This window comes from Oratosquilla oratoria, chromosome 25 (genome assembly GCF_046742065.1).
Source record: "Oratosquilla oratoria isolate Oo_2021 chromosome 25, ASM4674206v1, whole genome shotgun sequence".
NCBI classification, from domain to species: domain Eukaryota; kingdom Metazoa; phylum Arthropoda; class Malacostraca; order Stomatopoda; family Squillidae; genus Oratosquilla; species Oratosquilla oratoria.
In genome coordinates this window covers 32,515,443-32,535,442 of record NC_134801.1, presented here as the reverse complement: position 1 = coordinate 32,535,442, position 20,000 = coordinate 32,515,443, and the positions used below count along the sequence as shown (strand labels likewise).

At 39.0% G+C, this 20,000-nt stretch overlaps 1 protein-coding gene across 11 annotated transcripts in view; it reads right to left on the bottom strand.

The window, feature by feature from the left end:
- The window catches only part of LOC143038891 (uncharacterized), a 245,473-nt gene that overhangs the window by 63,898 nt on the left and 161,575 nt on the right, over nucleotides 1–20,000 (bottom strand). For 8 of the 11 annotated variants that reach the window (XM_076208597.1, XM_076208586.1, XM_076208589.1 and 5 more), the window contains 4 exons: nucleotides 10,772–13,272; nucleotides 7,188–7,290; nucleotides 6,713–6,817; nucleotides 2,763–2,861 (listed from right to left, as the gene is read on the bottom strand). In XM_076208597.1, the coding sequence (XP_076064712.1) occupies nucleotides 2,763–2,861; nucleotides 6,713–6,817; nucleotides 7,188–7,290; nucleotides 10,772–13,272 (2,808 nt within the window). The remainder of the gene's footprint in view (nucleotides 1–2,762; nucleotides 2,862–6,712; nucleotides 6,818–7,187; nucleotides 7,291–10,771; nucleotides 13,273–20,000) is intronic. The other 3 variants (XM_076208594.1, XM_076208593.1, XM_076208595.1) reach the window with 1 other exon arrangement.

Here is a 20,000-nt window from a genome sequence, read left to right as displayed (position 1 = left end):
TCATCAATCCTATCTCCCTTTCCACTCCCACTCTCCTCCTCATTTCTCACTCTATCCAGCCTAGTAACCCCTACCATACTTCTCAGGCATTTCATCTCAAACACATTTAAACTCCTCCTCTCTATGTTCCATGTTTCTACCCCATACAGTGCTGTCAGCACAATCACTCCTTCATACAATCTCCTCTTAGCATCTGTTCCCAAATGTCTATTTCTCATTATACTTTTTAATCCCCCAAGGCATTTACTTGGTTCTCTCAATCTACATTTTACCTCCACCTCTACTCCTCCCTTTCCCACCACATTTGCATCCAAGTTTCTAAAGCTATCTACTTCCTCCAGTCTCTCCCTTAATACTCACTTCCAATCTGCTGCCATTCTCTCCCCTTGTAATCTAATCACCTTACTTTTACCCATATTTATCTTCTTTATCTTCAATTTCCTTCTTTTGCACACCTTCCCAAACTCTGTCACTAACTTCCTTAATTCCTCCTTTGATCCCGCTACAAGTGCAGTGTCATCAACAAACAACAACTGGATTGTCTCCCATTTTACTCCATTTTCTTTAATCATCTCCAATTTCCTCCTCATTACCCTTGCATTTACCTCTTGCACCACCCCATCCATGTATAAATTGAACAGCCAAGGCAACATAACACACCCCTGGTGAAGTCCCACCTTTACCTCAAACCACTCACTCTCTCCATTTCTAATTCTAACACAGGCTCTACTACTTTCATAAAAACTCTTGACTGCTCTTAACAGCTTTCCTCCAATCCCATATATCTGCAATACCTCCCACAGTGCCTTCCTGTCTACCCTGTCATAAGCCTTTTCCAAACCCAGAAAGGCCCAAAAAACATCCTTACCTTTTCCTAAAGCTTTCTCACATATCTGCCTTACAACAAAAATCTGATCCACACAACCCCTACCTGTCCTAAACCCACTGTTCCTTATATATATATATATATATATATATATATATATATATATATATATATATATGTATATGAGAATGGTATATGTAGTCGAATGAGTTTCATTTGTGTATGATGTGTGTTCCTTGTCTCAACCTCCCAATTACAAAGAGACAGAAATAATTATGAAAATGTGCAGAATAAATCCAAATACAGATACTACTCCAATTTTTACCACCAAAGACATAGAAGAAGCAAACTTGCACACAAAAAGGCCTGAGAAGATACAAAATCTCAAACTACACTTGGGCCTACATGTCACAGTAATGCTGATAACCTTATGTAACTATATGTGGAGACCACTTAAACAAAATCCCATTATAATGGAGAGGGGCACCTGTAATCCCTATGCTGAAGCCAAACAAACTGGACCCACCAGCATAATAGTCCCCCCCACTCCCTTCCACTCACTCAACTAGTTTAAAGACTCATCCTCAGTATTAAATAATAACAACACTATACTGTGACTCATGACATATATGACTTTTATCAACACACAAAAAGCACCACAATGAAATCAACAAGAGACTCAATGTATCCTAAACATTCATAAACACAAACTCTAGACTAATGAAAATGACAATGCACTCTACAATCATATTCACTGTACCCAACTACATACATACATATACCAAAGACTTTTTCCCCTACATGGGGGGTAGCCAAAAAGAAAAATGCATAGAAACCACTCCCACCCACAGTTTTTGTGAATAGTGATTAATTTAGTTTTATGCAACAGCCTTACAAGGCTCCAATTCCCCTCACAAAAGGGTTGGCCAAGTCAAAGCACACTTTGACCTTGATTTAAAATGGCAATTGCTGACAAAATGGTCAGAGTAGACACCATGTGAGGGCGAAACCTTTATCAAAAGTACAAAATTTCACTTGCTGAAGCTTTTTCAATGGTTTTTCCCCCTTACAAGAGAGGTAGCCAAAGTCAAAGGCATAAAATGGCATAAAACCCACTCCCATCCATTTCATCCCCACAAACTCCACTCCCATTTACCCTCCTTTTAATCTTGTGACTACTCTGACTACTTTTGCTTTGACTCAGTGGGAGAAAATTATGGACATGGGAAGTTCCCAGTCATCATGCTCCTCCCAATTTAGTCAACTTGTATGACATGCAGAGCAACAGAGTGTTGGTATTCTTGTCCCCAGCCGCAAGGTGTTAAGGTAACACAAGGTAGAGTCACAGAGGTTGCAAAAGAGCCGATTTCCACCCACCATTTCATTACATGGTGACCCTCCCCCATTATCCAATCCAGAATTTACAGTCAATAGGAAATCCCTTTGGGCTGCATCAATTTTTTGTCCATTCACAACACTCTCACTTACACCTATCTCTTACCCTCTCCCTTCCCTACTCAACAGACATTACTCTTGCAATGAAGGCCCTGTCACCCTATCCTTCCTATTTTTATTCTTCCCCTAAAGTTCTCTCCATCTACCCATGCCTTCCACTCTCTTTTAGCTATTCTTTTTTTTCACTCATTCTTTCCATACATGTCCAAACTATTTCATAATTATTTGATCAACCCTATGTACCCCACCTTCTCACTTCATTTTATCCATCATCATGACCCCCACTGTACTTCTTAAACACTTTGTCTCCAGCACATCTTGGCTCTTTTCTGCCGCCTTTCAATTCCAAGTCTGCTCCACGTAGTGTCATGGGCACAATCACACACTCTTCAAAGTGATGGTTATTATTACATATACTTGATAGTACAAGAGAGAAGGCAGAAAATAAACACAAAGACAGAATTCAATTTTAAGTACTTACCTATCTGTCACCAAGGCCGTTGCTCCCACCTCTGCCATAATAGAGGTCCATTCATTGTAGATTTCCCCAGCATCTGGACTCAACACCTCCTCTTCATACCTTCACAAGAGAACACAAGCAAAGGGGATGACATAAACTATATTGAAATAATTTCAGAAATCTCCTGGTGTAGTGTTTGCATATACAATGAACAAATATTCTGTATTAGAAAATGGACACAACTTTATTAGTACATACATATACCAACAGCCCATTCACCCTTATAAGGGAGGTAGTCAAAAAACAAAAGCACAAGATCCACTCCTACCCATTCTATCCCCACATACTCCACTCCCATTCACCCCCTCACCTCCCTCTTATCTTGGTTCCCCCTGGATGACCTCCTCCTTCATTAGTATATGTCTAAATATGAACCTTCATATTTCTATACATATAGAACTTTTTTACATACATAATCATCTCCAGTGCCCTTCTATTTACTCCACCAAAAACTTGAGCTCAACCCATTACTGAAACAATTCCTTCCTTAATCAACAGAATTCCTCTTTCTTTGTTTTATAGGAGAAAGACAAAACCTCAGTAAACAAATAAAAAAAATCATGATATGGTGCTTCAATGACCAGTAATGTTGATGCAAAACAGGAAAATCAGAAGAAACATTAGAGCAGATGAAAGATTTTCTTGATGGAAGAATCATGAGAACATCAGGAAGACAAGTACAACCACCAAGCAAATTCAATGGACAGAACACAACCTTAATACATTTGCAAATGATACAAAGTTGTTAAGGCATATAGTGTATACTAATTCATGTGTGGCTCTGCAAGTATATTTAAACTGGTCATATGATTTAAGTAATAAATAAATATATATAATTCAACACCAATATATACTGAGCAACAGGAATGATAAAAAGCTAATGTAAATCAAGGAAATTTACGAATTAGGAGATAAAACCCTAAGAAAGGCAGTTCCAGAAAAGGATGAGAGGGAAATGATGAGCCAAGACTTGAACCAGATGGCCACCAAGATAAAAGGGAGTATGCATGGCTGGCTGCTATGATTATAGCTTTTATATGTCAACATATCATCAAACTATTCGTAATCAAATATCTCAGACCAAGTATAGTCTTTATTGCTATTTAGTATAACCACAGCAATATCATTGTTGTACGAGGCTACGATTCAGTTCAATGTCACAAATTCCCCCCTATCAGGAGGCTAGTACAGTGCCCCTTACAGAGGACTTTGTAGCATGGAATTTAATGAACCACTCTTGGTCCAACTTGCTTTCAGCAGAGTTTGAATCGCTGTCACTTTGACTTTCATTGTAAGTAGCGACATTGTAACCTACTTGGCCAGCAGCCACATTAAGGAAACTTGAGATCAAACCTGCATGGCTTCTCAGATCCTAATAACTTCAAGACTAACATCCTGTGTAGAGAGAAGAGAAAGGGAAGAAGAACCTATCACCTTGTACAAATGCACAATGGAGATTGAGCTACGAGACAAAGATATCTATGTCTAACAATCAGTAGTTATATCCAGAGGTCATGAAAGAAAATTAAGTGGTAGTAGTAGTTGTAGGAGCAAGTTCAAAATCAAATTGCATCTCTGCTCCTGCAGAAGTTTAGTAGAGCAGGTATGTAACATCCTTCAATGTGATCTATTGCCTACACATTCAAAAGACCCTGTTGTATATACAAATATACCATTCTTCACTACACTGTATGCAGCACCCTTCCTGAATCTTGTCCTGATAAAAATTGTAATACAATATAGAATGATTTGGTATCTTGGCACAAAACTTACGTATAAATACTTTCAAGTGAATATATGTTAAAAATAATCTACTAAATGTTCAAACCGTGCTTATTACAACTGTAACCAATACTTAAGCTGTTACATGCATATAGATACAGCTTTTGTTTGATGTAGAAAGCTCATTATGCAAGCCAAGAAGCTTACAACAAAGTCATGTCACACAGTTGGCAAATTTTTCAGGTCTGCAAGGCTCTCTTCACAAACAAACAAACAAACAAACACTCAGTTATAAGTGTATTGTCATCTACAAACAACAATGCTTCACCTCCCATTTCCCTCTGCTCTTACTTATTAACCCTAAATCCATGCCTAATACCCTTGCATTTACACACTGAAAAACCAGTGATATTACACAACCCTGGCACAGCCCCAATGATATATTAAACCTTATACCTGTCTTACTATAATTTTTCCATCTATATATCATCTTCTGTCTCCTTTTCCTTTATATAGTGGAACTACACATGCACCTATCCTGTCCTCTGTCATGCTTCCTTATGCACATATTTGACAATCCCACTTGCTAATCCACTATAAATTCTCCTCTCTTTGTCAGACACTCCACACGACAACCAACTAGCCCGAGTGCCTTGCCAGTTTTCATCATTTTCAATGCTCTTTCCAACTCCTCTTTTCTTGTAGCCTTATCATTCTTCTCTCCCATCATAGCCATTCTGATGGCATCCCATAATGCCATAATCAAACCCTCCCTATCCTCTGCTATATTCAAGAAATAGTTGAAATACTCTATCTTCCCCTTACAAAGTTCACTTTCATTAGCATCAGTTTCTCTGGATTCTTTACCTTTTCCTCCTCATCTGACTCATCCTTAAACTCTTCACTTACTTTCAAAAGTTCCTTTTTTCTTCTTCTTTTTTTCAAAATTCTGTCAAATACCTACCCCAATTTACATCTGATCTGATCTTTGCCTCCTCACCCTGCATTTTCTTTTCTTTTGTTACTCTCACATGCTTCCCTAGTTCTACTTTGTAACCAATCTTGATATGTTTACATCTTTTGTTCCACCACTACCTTCACCTCTCCCTCCCACCATTCACTGGCTCTCCTTCTGTTCCCTATCCTCCTCATCCTACACACCATTTTTTGTGTAATTTAGCAATTTCTCATTAAAACACACCCATTCTTCTCCTACTTCCTCATTTCTTTTGCCTATTACTACCCCCATTCTTCTCTAAGCAATAATAACAGCAAAGGGTAGTTTTAATTTCTTTTATTTTTAACAGATTCATTGTACTGTAAACTACAACCCAGCAATACTACAAAAATATGTGCTTGTTGTTTTGGAAAAAATATATAATTTTAATTAAGAATGATGTAAATTAACAGTCATGCAAGGACTACGGCCTCAAGTTCTAAATTCCACAGTTAACAGATTTGGGGCTGCCAGGAATGGCCAGAGCATGCAGTTTAATGCTTTTTATAGCTTCCCCATAACATAAATTATGTAACTTTCTTATTCACATAAAGAAATAAATCTTGTACTTTTCTAATTGAACAGAAGTATACAACCTTTCCAATATAATCAAACTTTGAATCTGATCATTAAGTTGTGAGAAAATTTTGAAAAAACAAAAGTGACAGGCTTTTACACTCTTAGTCTGAGATATTACTGATTTTTTCTGACCCTTTTTATTACTATAACATTAGTCAGTTGCTTTATTTGCAAAAATAAAACTTCATCACATTATTATGTAAAATATCCCTTTCCCCATTACACTCCTATGAAGGATGGCTAGAAGTAACAATAACAGTAATATTAATGGCTACAGGGACACCAAAATCTGATGCACTTGTGATGAAAACTTAACATTTGACACCTTTTCAAAACTGTTTTAAGTAAATCAAAAGTGAATATGAGTGTTTCAAAATGCAAGAAAGGGTTAGAAGTACAGCAAAATATCTGGTCAACTAAACTAATGAGGAAGAAGAAAAAAATAAATCTATACAAACACATAAAAACATGAGTTAAAGAATCCTCATCAACAAAGACTCAACAAAAATAAACAAACTCAACCTTACAAAGAAGCTACATTTTACATCATACAAAATCAAAAGGTTATGTGTTACTGCATAAACTAAAAACTCAATGATGTATCTCCCCCCACCTTGGTCCAGGGATAGCAACCCGCAGGTGTGCCACTTTCGGCCGAGCGCCACCACCAGACCCACCACTAGGCCGGCTGTAAATGGTTTTGGATGCGCTGCCAACACTGCAATGAGGTTACCAATGGCATGCACAATATAGCAAGGTACAAACACATGGAAATTAATGATCATGCACCATGTGGGCTACATTCTGGTCCATAAGTAACCATACTCTGTCTAATTCAAGAATGGGATCCCTACTACAAGATTTTTATAAACAAAATGTTAGTTACACTAAAACATGCATGAACCCCAAAATCTTCATGAACACAAGACATAAGAAGCTGACACAAATATAGAAAAACACTGATATCCGTAAACAATAACTCATATAAAAACAATATATAACAGCACAAACAAAGATAAGAATAAAAATTGGGATGCGATGAAGGAAGCCAAGGAACAGCATAAGAAGCATTAATAAAAAAGACTTACCCCATCCTTCCATCATCTGTGGTATCGAAGTCTAACATAAGATCATCTGCTCCAAGGCTAGAAGCTGTTCCAATACTGTCTGCTCGACTTCGTACATAACCTCCTGAAGAAGTACAAACCGTATAGTCTTCATAAATCTTTAAAAACTTATAAATACACCAAAGACACTTTCCCCTTTGTTAGGGGGTGGACTGCACACACCCAAATCATGTGTTAGGTTAACAGTTGTTGACTTCAGTTATCCTGACTGGAAACCTGTGGCCCCATTGTGGCTGGCAATGGTTCTCCAGCCCTCCCACAAATCTCTCTGGGAAGAAACTTTGGACTGCTACCTATGTTGTACTTTATTAGTATGGGACTATTTCTATGTCGCTGACTTACAGTAGTAGTAGTAGGAGGGGTGTATATGATGGTTGTCGACTCTCTTTATGTGAAAAAGTTGAGGAAATACAGCTGAGGCTGATAGAATGAAAGAAAGAGAGAGATCTTGGGCCTAATCTAGAGACCAAGGGTGGTGATGAGTTTTGAAGATGGGCAGGAGGGAAATGATTCTAACATCCTTCTTGCAGATGCTCATCATTAGTATCTCCCAACATAAAGGTTTTCTGATAAATATGTTTACTTCTTCTGTCTCTTATTTGATACAATGATAAATACTCAATAATATAGGGACCACCAATGGATATTTGCATAGGGTCCTACATGGAAAGAGTTGATAACTGACAACTGCTCCCCTCTTTCTACTACTACAAGCTCATGACACAGAAACAATCCCACACTAATAATAATGTTAATTGTTTCCTTGAGTTTAATATATACATATATATACCAAAGGCTTTTTCCCCCTTATAAGGGAAATAGCCAAAAAACAAAAGGCATAAAATCCACCCCATCCATTCCATCCCCACATACTTCACTCCCAGTCACCCCCGTCCCTCCCTCTTATCTTGGCTCCTCTTGGATGATGGGTCATCCCTGCATCTTACCCACTGCCCTGGGTCAGAAGCAGTGTCGCAAGATACAGCACATCCAAAGCAAGGCCACTTCATTAAATTTGCAAGCCCCCTCTCCATCCCCTCATGCAGAAAAAGAGAAGATGGGGAGAAATCTCTTCAGACTAAATGGAAAACCTGCAGCCCCACAATGGTTGGCAATAGTCCTTGGGCCCTCCCATACCTGTCTCTGAGAAGAAACTTTGGACTGTTGTCTGTGTTGTATTAGTGTGGAACTATTTCTATGTCACTGGCTGAAAGTAGTGGGAGGAAGGGAGCAGTCACTGGTTGTCAGCAATCCATGTGTTGAAAAGCGTATGAAATATAGCTGAAGATTTCAGATAGAGATCCTGGGACCAGTTGAGACACTAAGTGTCAGTCCTCTTGGTGGAGGTGAGGAGGTTGACAGGTATTGAAAGTGGGCCGCTCTGCAGTACATTTTGCAGACCATCAGTAGTAGGTACCCATGATGGGTCCCTCCCACACTAATGCAAAACATTGGTCCAAAATTTCTTCCCCAAGAGATCTATGGGAGGGACTAAGAACTGATGCCAGCTGTTGCAGGGCTGCTGATTGCCAGTCAGTGAAACCTTAGGTAACAAATATCACCTACAATCTATAACGAGCTAGTAAATGTCTGGAGGGAATGAAAAGTGTAATGAGAACTAGGTATCCAGGATTGAACACAAAGAGAAAGTTATACGAGGCAGTGATTGTATATATGATACTGTATGAAGCAGAAACTTGGAATTTGAAGGGGGCAGAAAGAAGAGCCTATATGTATTTACTTAGTTGTATTATATGGGAAGGGAGTTATGCTTGTAGTGACCTGTCTTTGTATCTTTAATTATCAAGTTTGAGATGAAGTGTTTAAGAAGTAAGGTACGAGTAGGTGATATGAGTATGGACAGAGTGAAATATGATGAGTTAAAGAGTTGTGGTGGAAGGAGGTCTGTCAGATGAAGTAAATCAAAGAATGCTGCAATGGTTTGGGTATATGCAGAGTATAAGTGAGGAAAGATCAATAAACAGTGTGGAAAGCAGATGTGGATGAAATGAATTTGAGAGGAAGACCAAGAATGAGGTGGATGGACAGGGTAAAGGCCACTGGATGCAAGACATCTGTCAAATAAGGATAGAGTGTGCAAAAGATAGGAGGTAATGGAGCATGGTTGTAAATGGATGAAAAAAATACAACCTGGATATAAGTTCTTCTTGTCTGCTCCAGAAATTATTGTGAGTGAATGAGAAGGGGGGGTTACCATATAATGAAGTGGTGGGTGTAAACTAGCTCTGGGTTTTGGGTCCTACTTTGCAGGTGCTGTCTCACTGCACAGCCTTTGACCCAAGCAGTGTGGTAGTGACTGCAATGAACCTTCATCCATGAGGTCCTTAAGATGGAAGAGGTGATGAATAGTTATTTGATGGGTGTAGGATGGGGGGAAAAAGGCCTTTTGGTATGTATATTGTTTTAGAAGTAGTAAGTGAAGAGTGAAAAGAAGCATATCAGGTAGAAAAAAAGACAGACAGTTCTTGAAGGAAGAGATGGGTGGAGTACTTTAAGATAGTGTTGAATGTTAAGGTGAATAGGGAGGCTTTACCTGTGATGCTGATGAGAGATGCCAAGATAATGACTGTGGTGAGAGGAGAATGATTACTTTGGAAGATGACAAACCCTGAGATCAATGAAGGGTACCTACTTGTGATGATCCTGTAAAATGAATGGCAGGGAGACTTGTCTCCCTGCTGTCCATTTTCAATACCTGTCAACTCCCTTGCCTCCATCTGAAGGGGATAATACTTGGTCTCTGGACTAGGCTCAATATCTATCAACTTAACTTTGTTTATTCCAACTTTCCACAATTGGAGAGCTGACAACTGGTAACTACTCCCTCCCTTCTATTTTCAGCCACTGCCTTAGGAACAATCCCCACATTATTACAAAACACACAATAGTCCATTGATCTATGGAAGGGTCTGAAGACTGCAGCCAGTAATTGTGGTACTGTAGGTCCAGTCAGTGAAACTCAATCCAACATTTATTATGACAAACCTTTCTGTAGTTATTTCATATCTTCAATGCTTTCTATGAACCAAATATCATCTAATTTCAATATGTGCACCTTCAACTTTTAATCCTTACTTCAGTAACCTTTGGTTGAAATACTGATATTTCTAACTGCTACAAGTATTAAAGCTAAATCCTTTTCACAATTAGTAAAACATGGAATCACACCTTCAAATCAGTACAATCGAGGGATAGTTGTATTCACAATCTTAAGTATTTCTACTGTATGATGTTTTAGCATGGGAGAAACATCAAATGGGTTTGATAGGTGTAGGGTGTGTGCACGCTTTGACTTGGCCACCCGCCATATCAGAAGGAAAAGGGTTTTTGGTATATTTTCGTATGTACCACACTATGTTATCAATAATTAGGAAATTAATACCATATGAACATAGTTCTTCTTTAGAACTAAGGAATAGATGCATCAAATCTTATCCCAGTAAATTCAGTCACTTATATTTTACTTAGTTGTGTCAGTATCCTTAAATTTCTTTTGTAATTTAGTGAAATAATTCTCTACTCACCTTTTTTACTAAGACAAAGACTTGGTGATGGTGAGCCCAAGTCACCCTCACCAAACCCATCATCTAAGAAGTAGGAGGATGTCAATCCTGAACCTCCAAAAGTCAATCCCGGTTGATCTGCAATCTCATCGTCAATAAGGAAGTCTTGATCCATTTCCTTGGATGATCCTGTCATAGTTGGGGTGCATTTGCCCGATTCTGTCAGCAGACCACTGATAATGAGGGATTTCTGAGACTCAAGCGATGTTTCCATGACAGATTTTCGTTCAACATTTGGTGACTTTGTGGAATCTGTTGAAGATTCCATGATGTGCCCCTTTGCTGGACTACTAGGGGAAGCTGTTGGAGTTAAAACAATGCCCTTAACTTTGGACTTATCAGGAACCTGAGGTTTCTTTTTCCTTTTCACCTTTCTATCACTAAGACACACAGATGACGATGATGATCTTGATGATTCATCTGCAGTTGACAAACATGAATCTAAGGAGGGTTCCCGAGAAATACTACTCCTAACAAGTTCATCATCTCCATCCTGAGTAGCTAAGATGACTGTAGATTGTGATGACTTTTCTTGGGTATGCTCTGTAGTGCTAATTTCTGCATTTTCACTGACAGAGTCAATAATTTCAAATGATGACTCTGAGACAGGCGTCTGTGTCTTGAGTATAGAATCATCTGGAGAAAGAGTCCCCATGTGATCAAGTGTACTACTAACACCTGGACTAGGACTACTATCACAACCACTTTCGTTACTACTTTTTAAGTCTAAGCTGGCACTTCCAGGGCTTGTCTTTAAAAATATGCTTTCCAATCTCCCATCACACTCTGGCGTGGATTCATGAGTACCGTTTACATGTTCCTTTTCATCTATATATAACTCACTTTTTTCAGACCAATCCTTACTTGAACTTATCTCAGTCAATGTCTCGTCAGTACATTCTGCCTTTGACTCAACTTGTCTACTATTCTGACAATCTTTTAAGTCTACTTGAACTTCTCGTTCCTCTTCCACAGATGCAACCATGAGTATGTCTTCAGCTACTTGCTTTGCTATGGAAACCTCTTGCCCATTTCCATAATGCCCCAAGGTAGTGCCATTAGTGTCTTTTTGTGCATCATTCTTCACATTCTGGCATTCACTATACTCTAGCTTTCGACATATGGGTCTAGTAAGTTTGATATTCTTTTCCACAGCTGGCAGGACTAGAGGAGGTGTCTTCTCAAGGGAAGTGGGCCTTATGGCTGGCTTCTTAAATTGGTTTCTTCGAGTCACAGGGGACTGTGACTGGGACGACGGAGTCTGCTCCAACTGAGCGATTCTGTTCTTCACTAAGCCACCTGAGTTGGTGGTTTTTGATGAAGAGCCACTGGATGACATGGTGTTGTTTTCAGGGGGTGTCCTCGCAGAAGATCCCTGGTATCCAAACCCATACCTATTCCTACTATACGGAGCAAACTTCTGTCTAGCCATACTGTATGTTATTGTTGTGTCCCGTTTTTCCTTTCCTACTTCTCTTTGGTTTTCACTGATAGGAGATTTCTCAACAGATTTGTTTGTCATTTTCAGCTGGAGCAATCCAGAATCCTTTGGTTTGACCTGAAAGGATCCAACATTGGAGACAACCAGCTCCAAGTTCCCACCTTTTTTCCTTTGGCCATCATTCCCAGCTAACTTGCTCTTAAGCCAAGCATCTGAAGAATCCTCATTACTAGTGACTGCCTCAACTCCACATAAAGTATCTGTTTCCCCTTCTCCTCTGATCTTATCACTTTCTGAAGATGAACCTAGACCTGAATCCAATTCTATGCCTGACTTGATTGAACACTCAGAATCTCTGGAAACTCTGGGTGCTCGGATGTCATTTGTTTTCAGAGGTGCTGGGCTTCTTACTGGAGTGTAATTGATTATTTTTGGCGAAGCAGTTGGTGTCTTCGTCTTCAGTGCTGAAAGCTTTGTTCTTCCCTTTGGTGATGGGCTTTGACTTTTAGCTTTGTTGGACTTGACAACTGTAGGAACCTGAGGCTGGGGTAGCTGCCGTGTGTGTGCCGTAATTTTTGAGGTAATTGTGCTTGGAATATTTTGACTACTATTAGAATCACTTTTTACTGGCACCTTACTAATTACAGGAGAAATGGACACACTTTTTTTAGGAATATGAATATTAACACTGTCTACATTAGTTGCAGTCAAAGTGCACTTGGAACTGGTTAAATTTCCATTCTCTTCTTCACATAAGTCAAATATGTTCGAATTAGAATCCGAAACCGTTTGTGCTTCACTGAGAATGGAATTGACACTTTCCGTACTATCACCAGACTTCACATTTGTCGAAAGACTCTTAAAGCCAAAGCGATTAGGTGGAATCTGATTGGTACTGGCACCAGCCTTTAAGGCTGTGATCTTTGGTGGTGCTGGACTAACGCTTGAGGTCTTGGAGAGCCCTCGACTGTGGATGCCTGCTGGGCTGGACCCCGCTGAACCCTTTGAGTTGGAACGAGTTCTGAAAAAAAAAGTTTCAGGTAAGTTTGGAGCCATTTAATGGATAAGTTTACATTTTTCTACCACGTTTTCACTATGAAAATAATATACAATCAAAGATACAAATGATAATTGTACAACTACCATCATCTCTACATCAATATGGGATGGTTAAAAAGAATAATAAGAGCAATAATACAGGTCTCCCTCTCTATTTGATGGTTCGATATTCGATATTTCATTCATATGATCCTTTTGAATTTATACCACTTACTCATTTCTCAATGTAGGTACTCAAACCATAAACAAACACGACTGCAGCGCCACCCATGCTCCATTGGCCACCCATCGAAACTCATTCCCACTCTTTATCCAGTTGTGTTTCTCCCTCAGCCCATGTATCAGTGTCTGTGTTTTGTGCTATTATTTCACATTCACTGTTGCTTTACATAATCTGATGGCTTCCAAGCAGCCAGCAACAACTACTTCTGTAGAGATAAAGCCCAAAAGACCAAGAAAGAGTTTATTGTTGGAGAAAAATCTTGAAAATATTAAGCGCCATGAGGGAGGTGAAGGGGCTAACTCCAATGCCAGAATCATGCATTTGCCCAAATCAACTGTCTTCACAATAATCAAACAAGGAGGCAGTGTAAAGAAAGCTGGTGAAACAACTTCTACATTAATGGCAAAGATGCTGACAAGGCAGAGGGGACCAATAATGGAGGAAATGGAGAGACTCTTGAGGCTGTGGATTGATGACCTGTCTCACTACAGCAATTCTCTTTCTACCTCCCTTGTGACAATGAAACCCCTCTCGATTTATAATTATCTACTTAAGAAGGGATATGAAGTTAAGGATGGGTCAACATTTAGTACTAGTAAGGGTTGGTTTGACCATTTTAAAGCCTAAGCAGCCCTACACAATAACGAGATGACTGGTGAGGCAGCAAGTTCTGACAAGCCTGCCACTGCAGCATTCATACCAACACTGAAAAAACACATTGAAGAGTGTGGCTACAGTGATAAATTGGTGATAAACTATGATGAGACAGGCCTGTATTGGAAGAAAATATCATCCAGAACCTTTATTCCTGAGGAGGAGAAAACAACACCCTGGTGCTGGGTGGTAATGCAGCTGGGGACCTGAAGCTGAAACCTTTACTGATCTACTACTGTGAAAATCCAAGGGCACTTAAGGGCTATGTGAAAGGACATCTCCCAGTGATATATAGATCCAACAAGAAGACCTGGATGACGTCTTCTATGAACCAGCATTATATTGCAAATTATTTGTCCCCTGCACTGCGTGACTATGCTACCAAAGAAAACATTGCCAACCGTTTCCTCCTGCTGGTTGACAATGCCCCAAGCCACAAAACAACCATGGAAGATTGGGCAGACAACATAGAAGTGATACTTCTGCCCAAAAACATGACAGCACTCATCCAGCCCATGGACCAAGGTATGATTGCCACTTTCAAGGTGTATTACCAGCACCATACAATGAGTCAACTATTAACATGACTGACAGCCCAGAGAAGCCCACAGTCAAGCAGTTCTGGGCCAATTATTATATCAAGAAGGGCATTGACAATATCAATGCAGCAGAAAAAGGTGACAGAAAAACAATGAATGGCTGCTGGAAGAAACTGTGGCCTGAGTGTGTCAAACCAGCTGATGACTTCACTGGATTTAGTGATGTAGCACCCATTTGTAAGGACATCCTCAGGCTCTCACATATGGCTGGCTTCAAGGAGGTGGATAAAGATGATGTGAATGAATTGCTACAGTCCCATGATAAGCCACTCAGCAATGAAGATCTAATGGAGTTGGAACAAGAACAAGCTCTCCATGGCGATGATGATGATACACCCCAGTGAGGACTTGACATCAAAACACTTCATGAGGCGTTCTCTGGCCTAGATGCAATCATTAAAAAAATAAAGGAAAGGGACCTAAACCCAGCACGAAGTGGAACAGTTGCCTGTAATCTGGAGCAAGCCTTCAAGGTCTACAGAGATATATTTGAGGCCAAGAAAAATAAAAGGCAAAGCAAACCACCATTTCCAGCTTCTTCAAACCTGCCACTCCCATCCAGCCCCTTGCTCTACTTTAGCTGATCTGGACTCCACTTCTCCACCTCTCCAGTCTACTTCTGGTGCTCTTCTGTCCATCTGTCCTGCCTAGGATTCATCAAGTCCTACTAATTCTGATGACAAGGAGAAGGCTTCCTCAGGATTTTAGTAAGACTAGCCATGAAAGATACGTGTGATGTGGGATTGGGAAACTAATGGCTAGTGGTGTTCTACAGAGCCTCTTTTTCTGCTCTTTCCAGTGGATATAGGCCTACTGGGGAAACCTATGTATAAAAAAATAACGCATCTATGACACTACCTCTTTGGATAGCCAAAACTACTCACCCCACTAAATCAAATCCTATTAAAACTTAAGTTCACTATCTGATCGCTTGTTATTCAATCTGGTTTTCAGGAATGTAACCCAATCATATAGTGGGGGAAACCTGTATGTATGTGTATATATATGTGTATATATATATATATATATATATATATGCATATATATATACATATATATATATATAATAATAATAATGATAATAATGAAAAAATACAAATTAGAGTATATCATCTTGCATTATATATACATATCCATGGGACAATGGAAAAACAAGAGGACACAAAAAGAAACTCAAAAAGGATAACTGTAGAAGAGATCTGAAAAAAAAAAATTAGATAAAGAAATAGTGTGTAAACACTATTTAAGATTTTAAGAAAAAACTTGAGGCTGAAAGACACAAAGATGGGTCACGATGAGCATAGCTCCCTTCCTATATAATACAACTAGGTAAATACAAAACTGAAGAGTTTATGCTCAAAGGTACCTAAATATGACCAAATATGCTTTGGCCTAATGTTGTCAGACAGCAAGGCAGGTGGAATCCACCCATAGTCACTGGACTTGAACCCTGGTCTCCGAAACTACAAGACAAAATCAACACTCAATGTGCCACTTACAAAACACACACATACATATGGCTCAAAGATGCAGTGGTACTGTTCTCAAGCATTAATTTAGTGATCCAAGTTAGAGTCCTCCCTAGGACTGAAAAATCAGCATCCCTGCACTGCAAGCCAGCACTCCATCTCTGGTGAGCAAAGAGTTGTATGTGAGTGTGTGCATGATTGTAGTTACCTAGTTGTATTTACCTAGTTGTATCTTACGGGAAGGGAAGCTATGCTTGTGGTGTCCCGACTCTGCATCTCGCACTATCTAAATTGTTCTTAAATTCTTGTATGGTCTTTGCACACAATATCATTTCATTCAGCTTGTTCCATACATCCACAACTCTGTGGGAAAAGATGTTCTTTTTCAGGTCTCTTCTATAACGGTCCTTTTTTGTGATTCCATATCCTCTTGTATTTCTCGTATCCCAATTTAGTAAGTCTTCTCTATCAAGGACTTCCATGCCAAGTCTTCCCTTTCTCTTCTTTATTCCAGGGTTGGTAACTCTAGTTTTGACAGTCTCTCTTCGTATGACAGTTCTGAAAGTGTGGGGGTCATCTTCATAGTTGCTCTTTGGATTCTTTCAAATTTCATTATATTCTTTTTGGTACTGGGTGACCATAGTGTTGCTGCACACTCCAGTATTGGTCTTATCAGTGTGACTAGTATTTTCTTCACCATTTCTTCATCCAAGTAAGTAAATGCCAATTTTATTGATCTAAGCAAGTTGTAGGTTTCTACAACAATTTTGTTTATCTGTTTATAATGATGATTACTCCCAGGTCTTTTTCAAATCCCACTTTTTTTTTTACTTTCTTTTCACCTATTTCATATTGTCCTGATATTCTGTTTTTACTTTCTTCCAAATTCCATTATAATATATTTTTTAATGTTGAAGTCCACTTCCCACTTCTGACTCCATTCCCAAAGTTTGTTCAAATCTCTCTGCAGCGACTCACAGTCTATTTCAGAGCTCACTTTTCTCAACAACTTTGTGTCATTAGCAAAGAAGCTCATGTATGTCCACACCCTCATCCATGTCATTCACATAAATAGCAAACATTATAGGAGCCAGTGTTGATCCCTGTGGAACTCTACTAATCACTTCATCCCAAGTAGAACCCTTATCTATGAGCACTACTCTCATTTTTCTTCTATGCAAGAAATCCTCCATCCATTCCAGTAGTTCACCTTGTATCCCTCCTATGGTTCTCAGTGTTTCCTAATAGTTTTCTATGTGGCATGAGTGTACATGTATTTACCTAACTGTAGTTTACAGGAAAGGAGCAATGCTCATTGGGTCTTGTCTCCTATTCTCTAATTTTCTAACATACAGTAGATTCAAATTCATGTATGGTTCTAACTTAATCTATATCTTTGACTTCCAATTATATTTAGATTTGAACTCATGTATTGTTTGATTTGGGCTATATCACCTTCTAAGCTATTCCTCATATTTATACAACTATATGGTAAACTGTATTTCTTCACATCAACATGTAGTCTTTCTTAACTTACTTCCATGACCTCTTAAAGCCCTCCCATCTTTAGTCAGATCTCTTCTGTCAATGCCATCTATCTCCATGAGTGACCTAAACACCGTAATCATATCACCTCTTTCTCTTTGATCTTTCAATGATGGCAGACCCAGTACTTTTAGTCTTTTCTCATATGGTATATCTGCTAGGCTGGGAACTAATTTGGTTGCTGCCCTTTGTATTCTCTTAATCTTCCTTATATCCTTCACTCTGTGTGGGGACCATACTACTGATGCATATTGCAGTTTTGGATGCATCAGTGTTTCAATGAGCTTTTTCATCATCTCTTAATCCATATAATGGAACGTCACTTTAATCTTCTGCAGTAGTCCACATGTCTCTCCCACAATTGTGTTAATGTGTCTATCTGGTGACACTCTCTTTTATCAACACTCCCATGTCTTTCTCCTCTTGCTTTTGTAATGGGTTCGCTTCCCAAGGAATAGTTTAAAGATGGCCTTTTGTTGATGTTGCCCATTTCCAATACTTTGCATTTTTGGTATTGAATTTAATTTTCCATTCTTGGGTCCATGCAAAAATAGTATCTAGACCTTTTTGCAATATTCTACTGTCCTCATTTTTCACTCTTCTCATGATTTTTGCATCATCTACAAACATGTTGACATAGCTTGTTGTTCCTTCCATCATGTCATTAACACAGATATGAAACAGAATTGGTGCAAGCACTGAACCTTGTGGTATTCCACTCATTACTGCTCTCCACCTTGACATCTTGTCCTTTGCTAATGTCCTCATTTATCTTTCCTTCAAAAAGTTTTTAATCCATTTTAATAGTTTGCCTCTCAGTCCTTAAACATGCTCCAATTTCCACATAAGTCAACTGTGAGGTACTTTATCAAATGTCTTTTCTAGGTCCATGTACACACAGTCCACCCATCCCTCTCTTGCAGCATATCAATCGTTCTTGAGTAAAAGCTTAAAAGGTTTGACACACATGACCTTCCAGATCTGAAACCAAACTGACTGTCAGAATGTTCATCTTTTCAAGATATTTGGTCCATTGATCTTTCACAATCCTTTCACATTTCACTATTGTGTTGGTTAGTGATACTGGCCTATAATTTAGTGATGTTTCCTTGCTTCCACCCTTGTGATTCGGCACCACGTTTGCCATTTTTCAATCAAGTGGTACAATGCCTTCCTTCAATGAACATATGATAAAACTGTGGATCTTGTCCACTGGTTGTTCCCTACATCCTTTAAGTATCCAGTTTGAGATTCCGTCAGGTCTTGAGGCTTTTGTCACATCCAATGATCCCAAAGACTGACCACTTCCTTCACTTCTACATTTATACCTGCTAAACCTGGTTTTTTCATCCTCTTGTTTTCCTCCAAAAAGTTGCACTCTTTTCTGAAGACCAATTGGAAACCTTCATTATTTCTGCATGAGCTGAGGCCTCTTCAATGACCTCACCATCTACTATTAACTTGATGATTTCTTCTGTGTCTCAATTTACCATTTATGAACCTGTAAAATAGTTTTGGTTCATCTTTGCATTTTTCTACTACATCTCTCAGAATTGCTTTCTTCCTGCGAATTCTGGTATAGTCACTCCTAGCTTGTTTGTAAGCTTCTTTTGTTTTATTGCTTCTTTTCTTTCTCCATATTTCCCAAGCCACATCCCTGGCCTTTTTTTGTTGTTGCAATTTTACACTTTTTGTTAAACCATCCTGTTTTTGCTTCTTCCCTTCTGTAGTCTTTGGCACATGTTTATTAACACCTAGATTGTAAATGTCTAGAAAAAATTCTCATTTCCTCTTTATTCCTGTGGTAGTCATGAATTCTTCCCAGTTTGTTTCTTCAAAGAATTTTCTCAACCCTATATAATCTGCTTTCCTAAAATTGAGTCTCCCTTGCCTGTGTGATTCATTCCTTGGCTCTATTTCCTCATCCTCCAGCTGAAATTAAATTGTAACATGGTCACTTTTCCTACTGGGCAAAGGTAATTCAAGGAACTGATGATATCTGGCTCTTTGGTCAGTAACAGATTTAATTTTGTGGGAGTGTCATCTCCTCTTACTTGGGTCACTTCCTTTACTCATTGGATCACTGTGTTCTCCATTCCTATACTTGGTATATTTACCCAGGAACCTGCTTTTGCCACTTGCTTCCCATTCCTCCCAATCAACGTCACCACAGTTAAAATCTCTAATAAGTACCATGTTA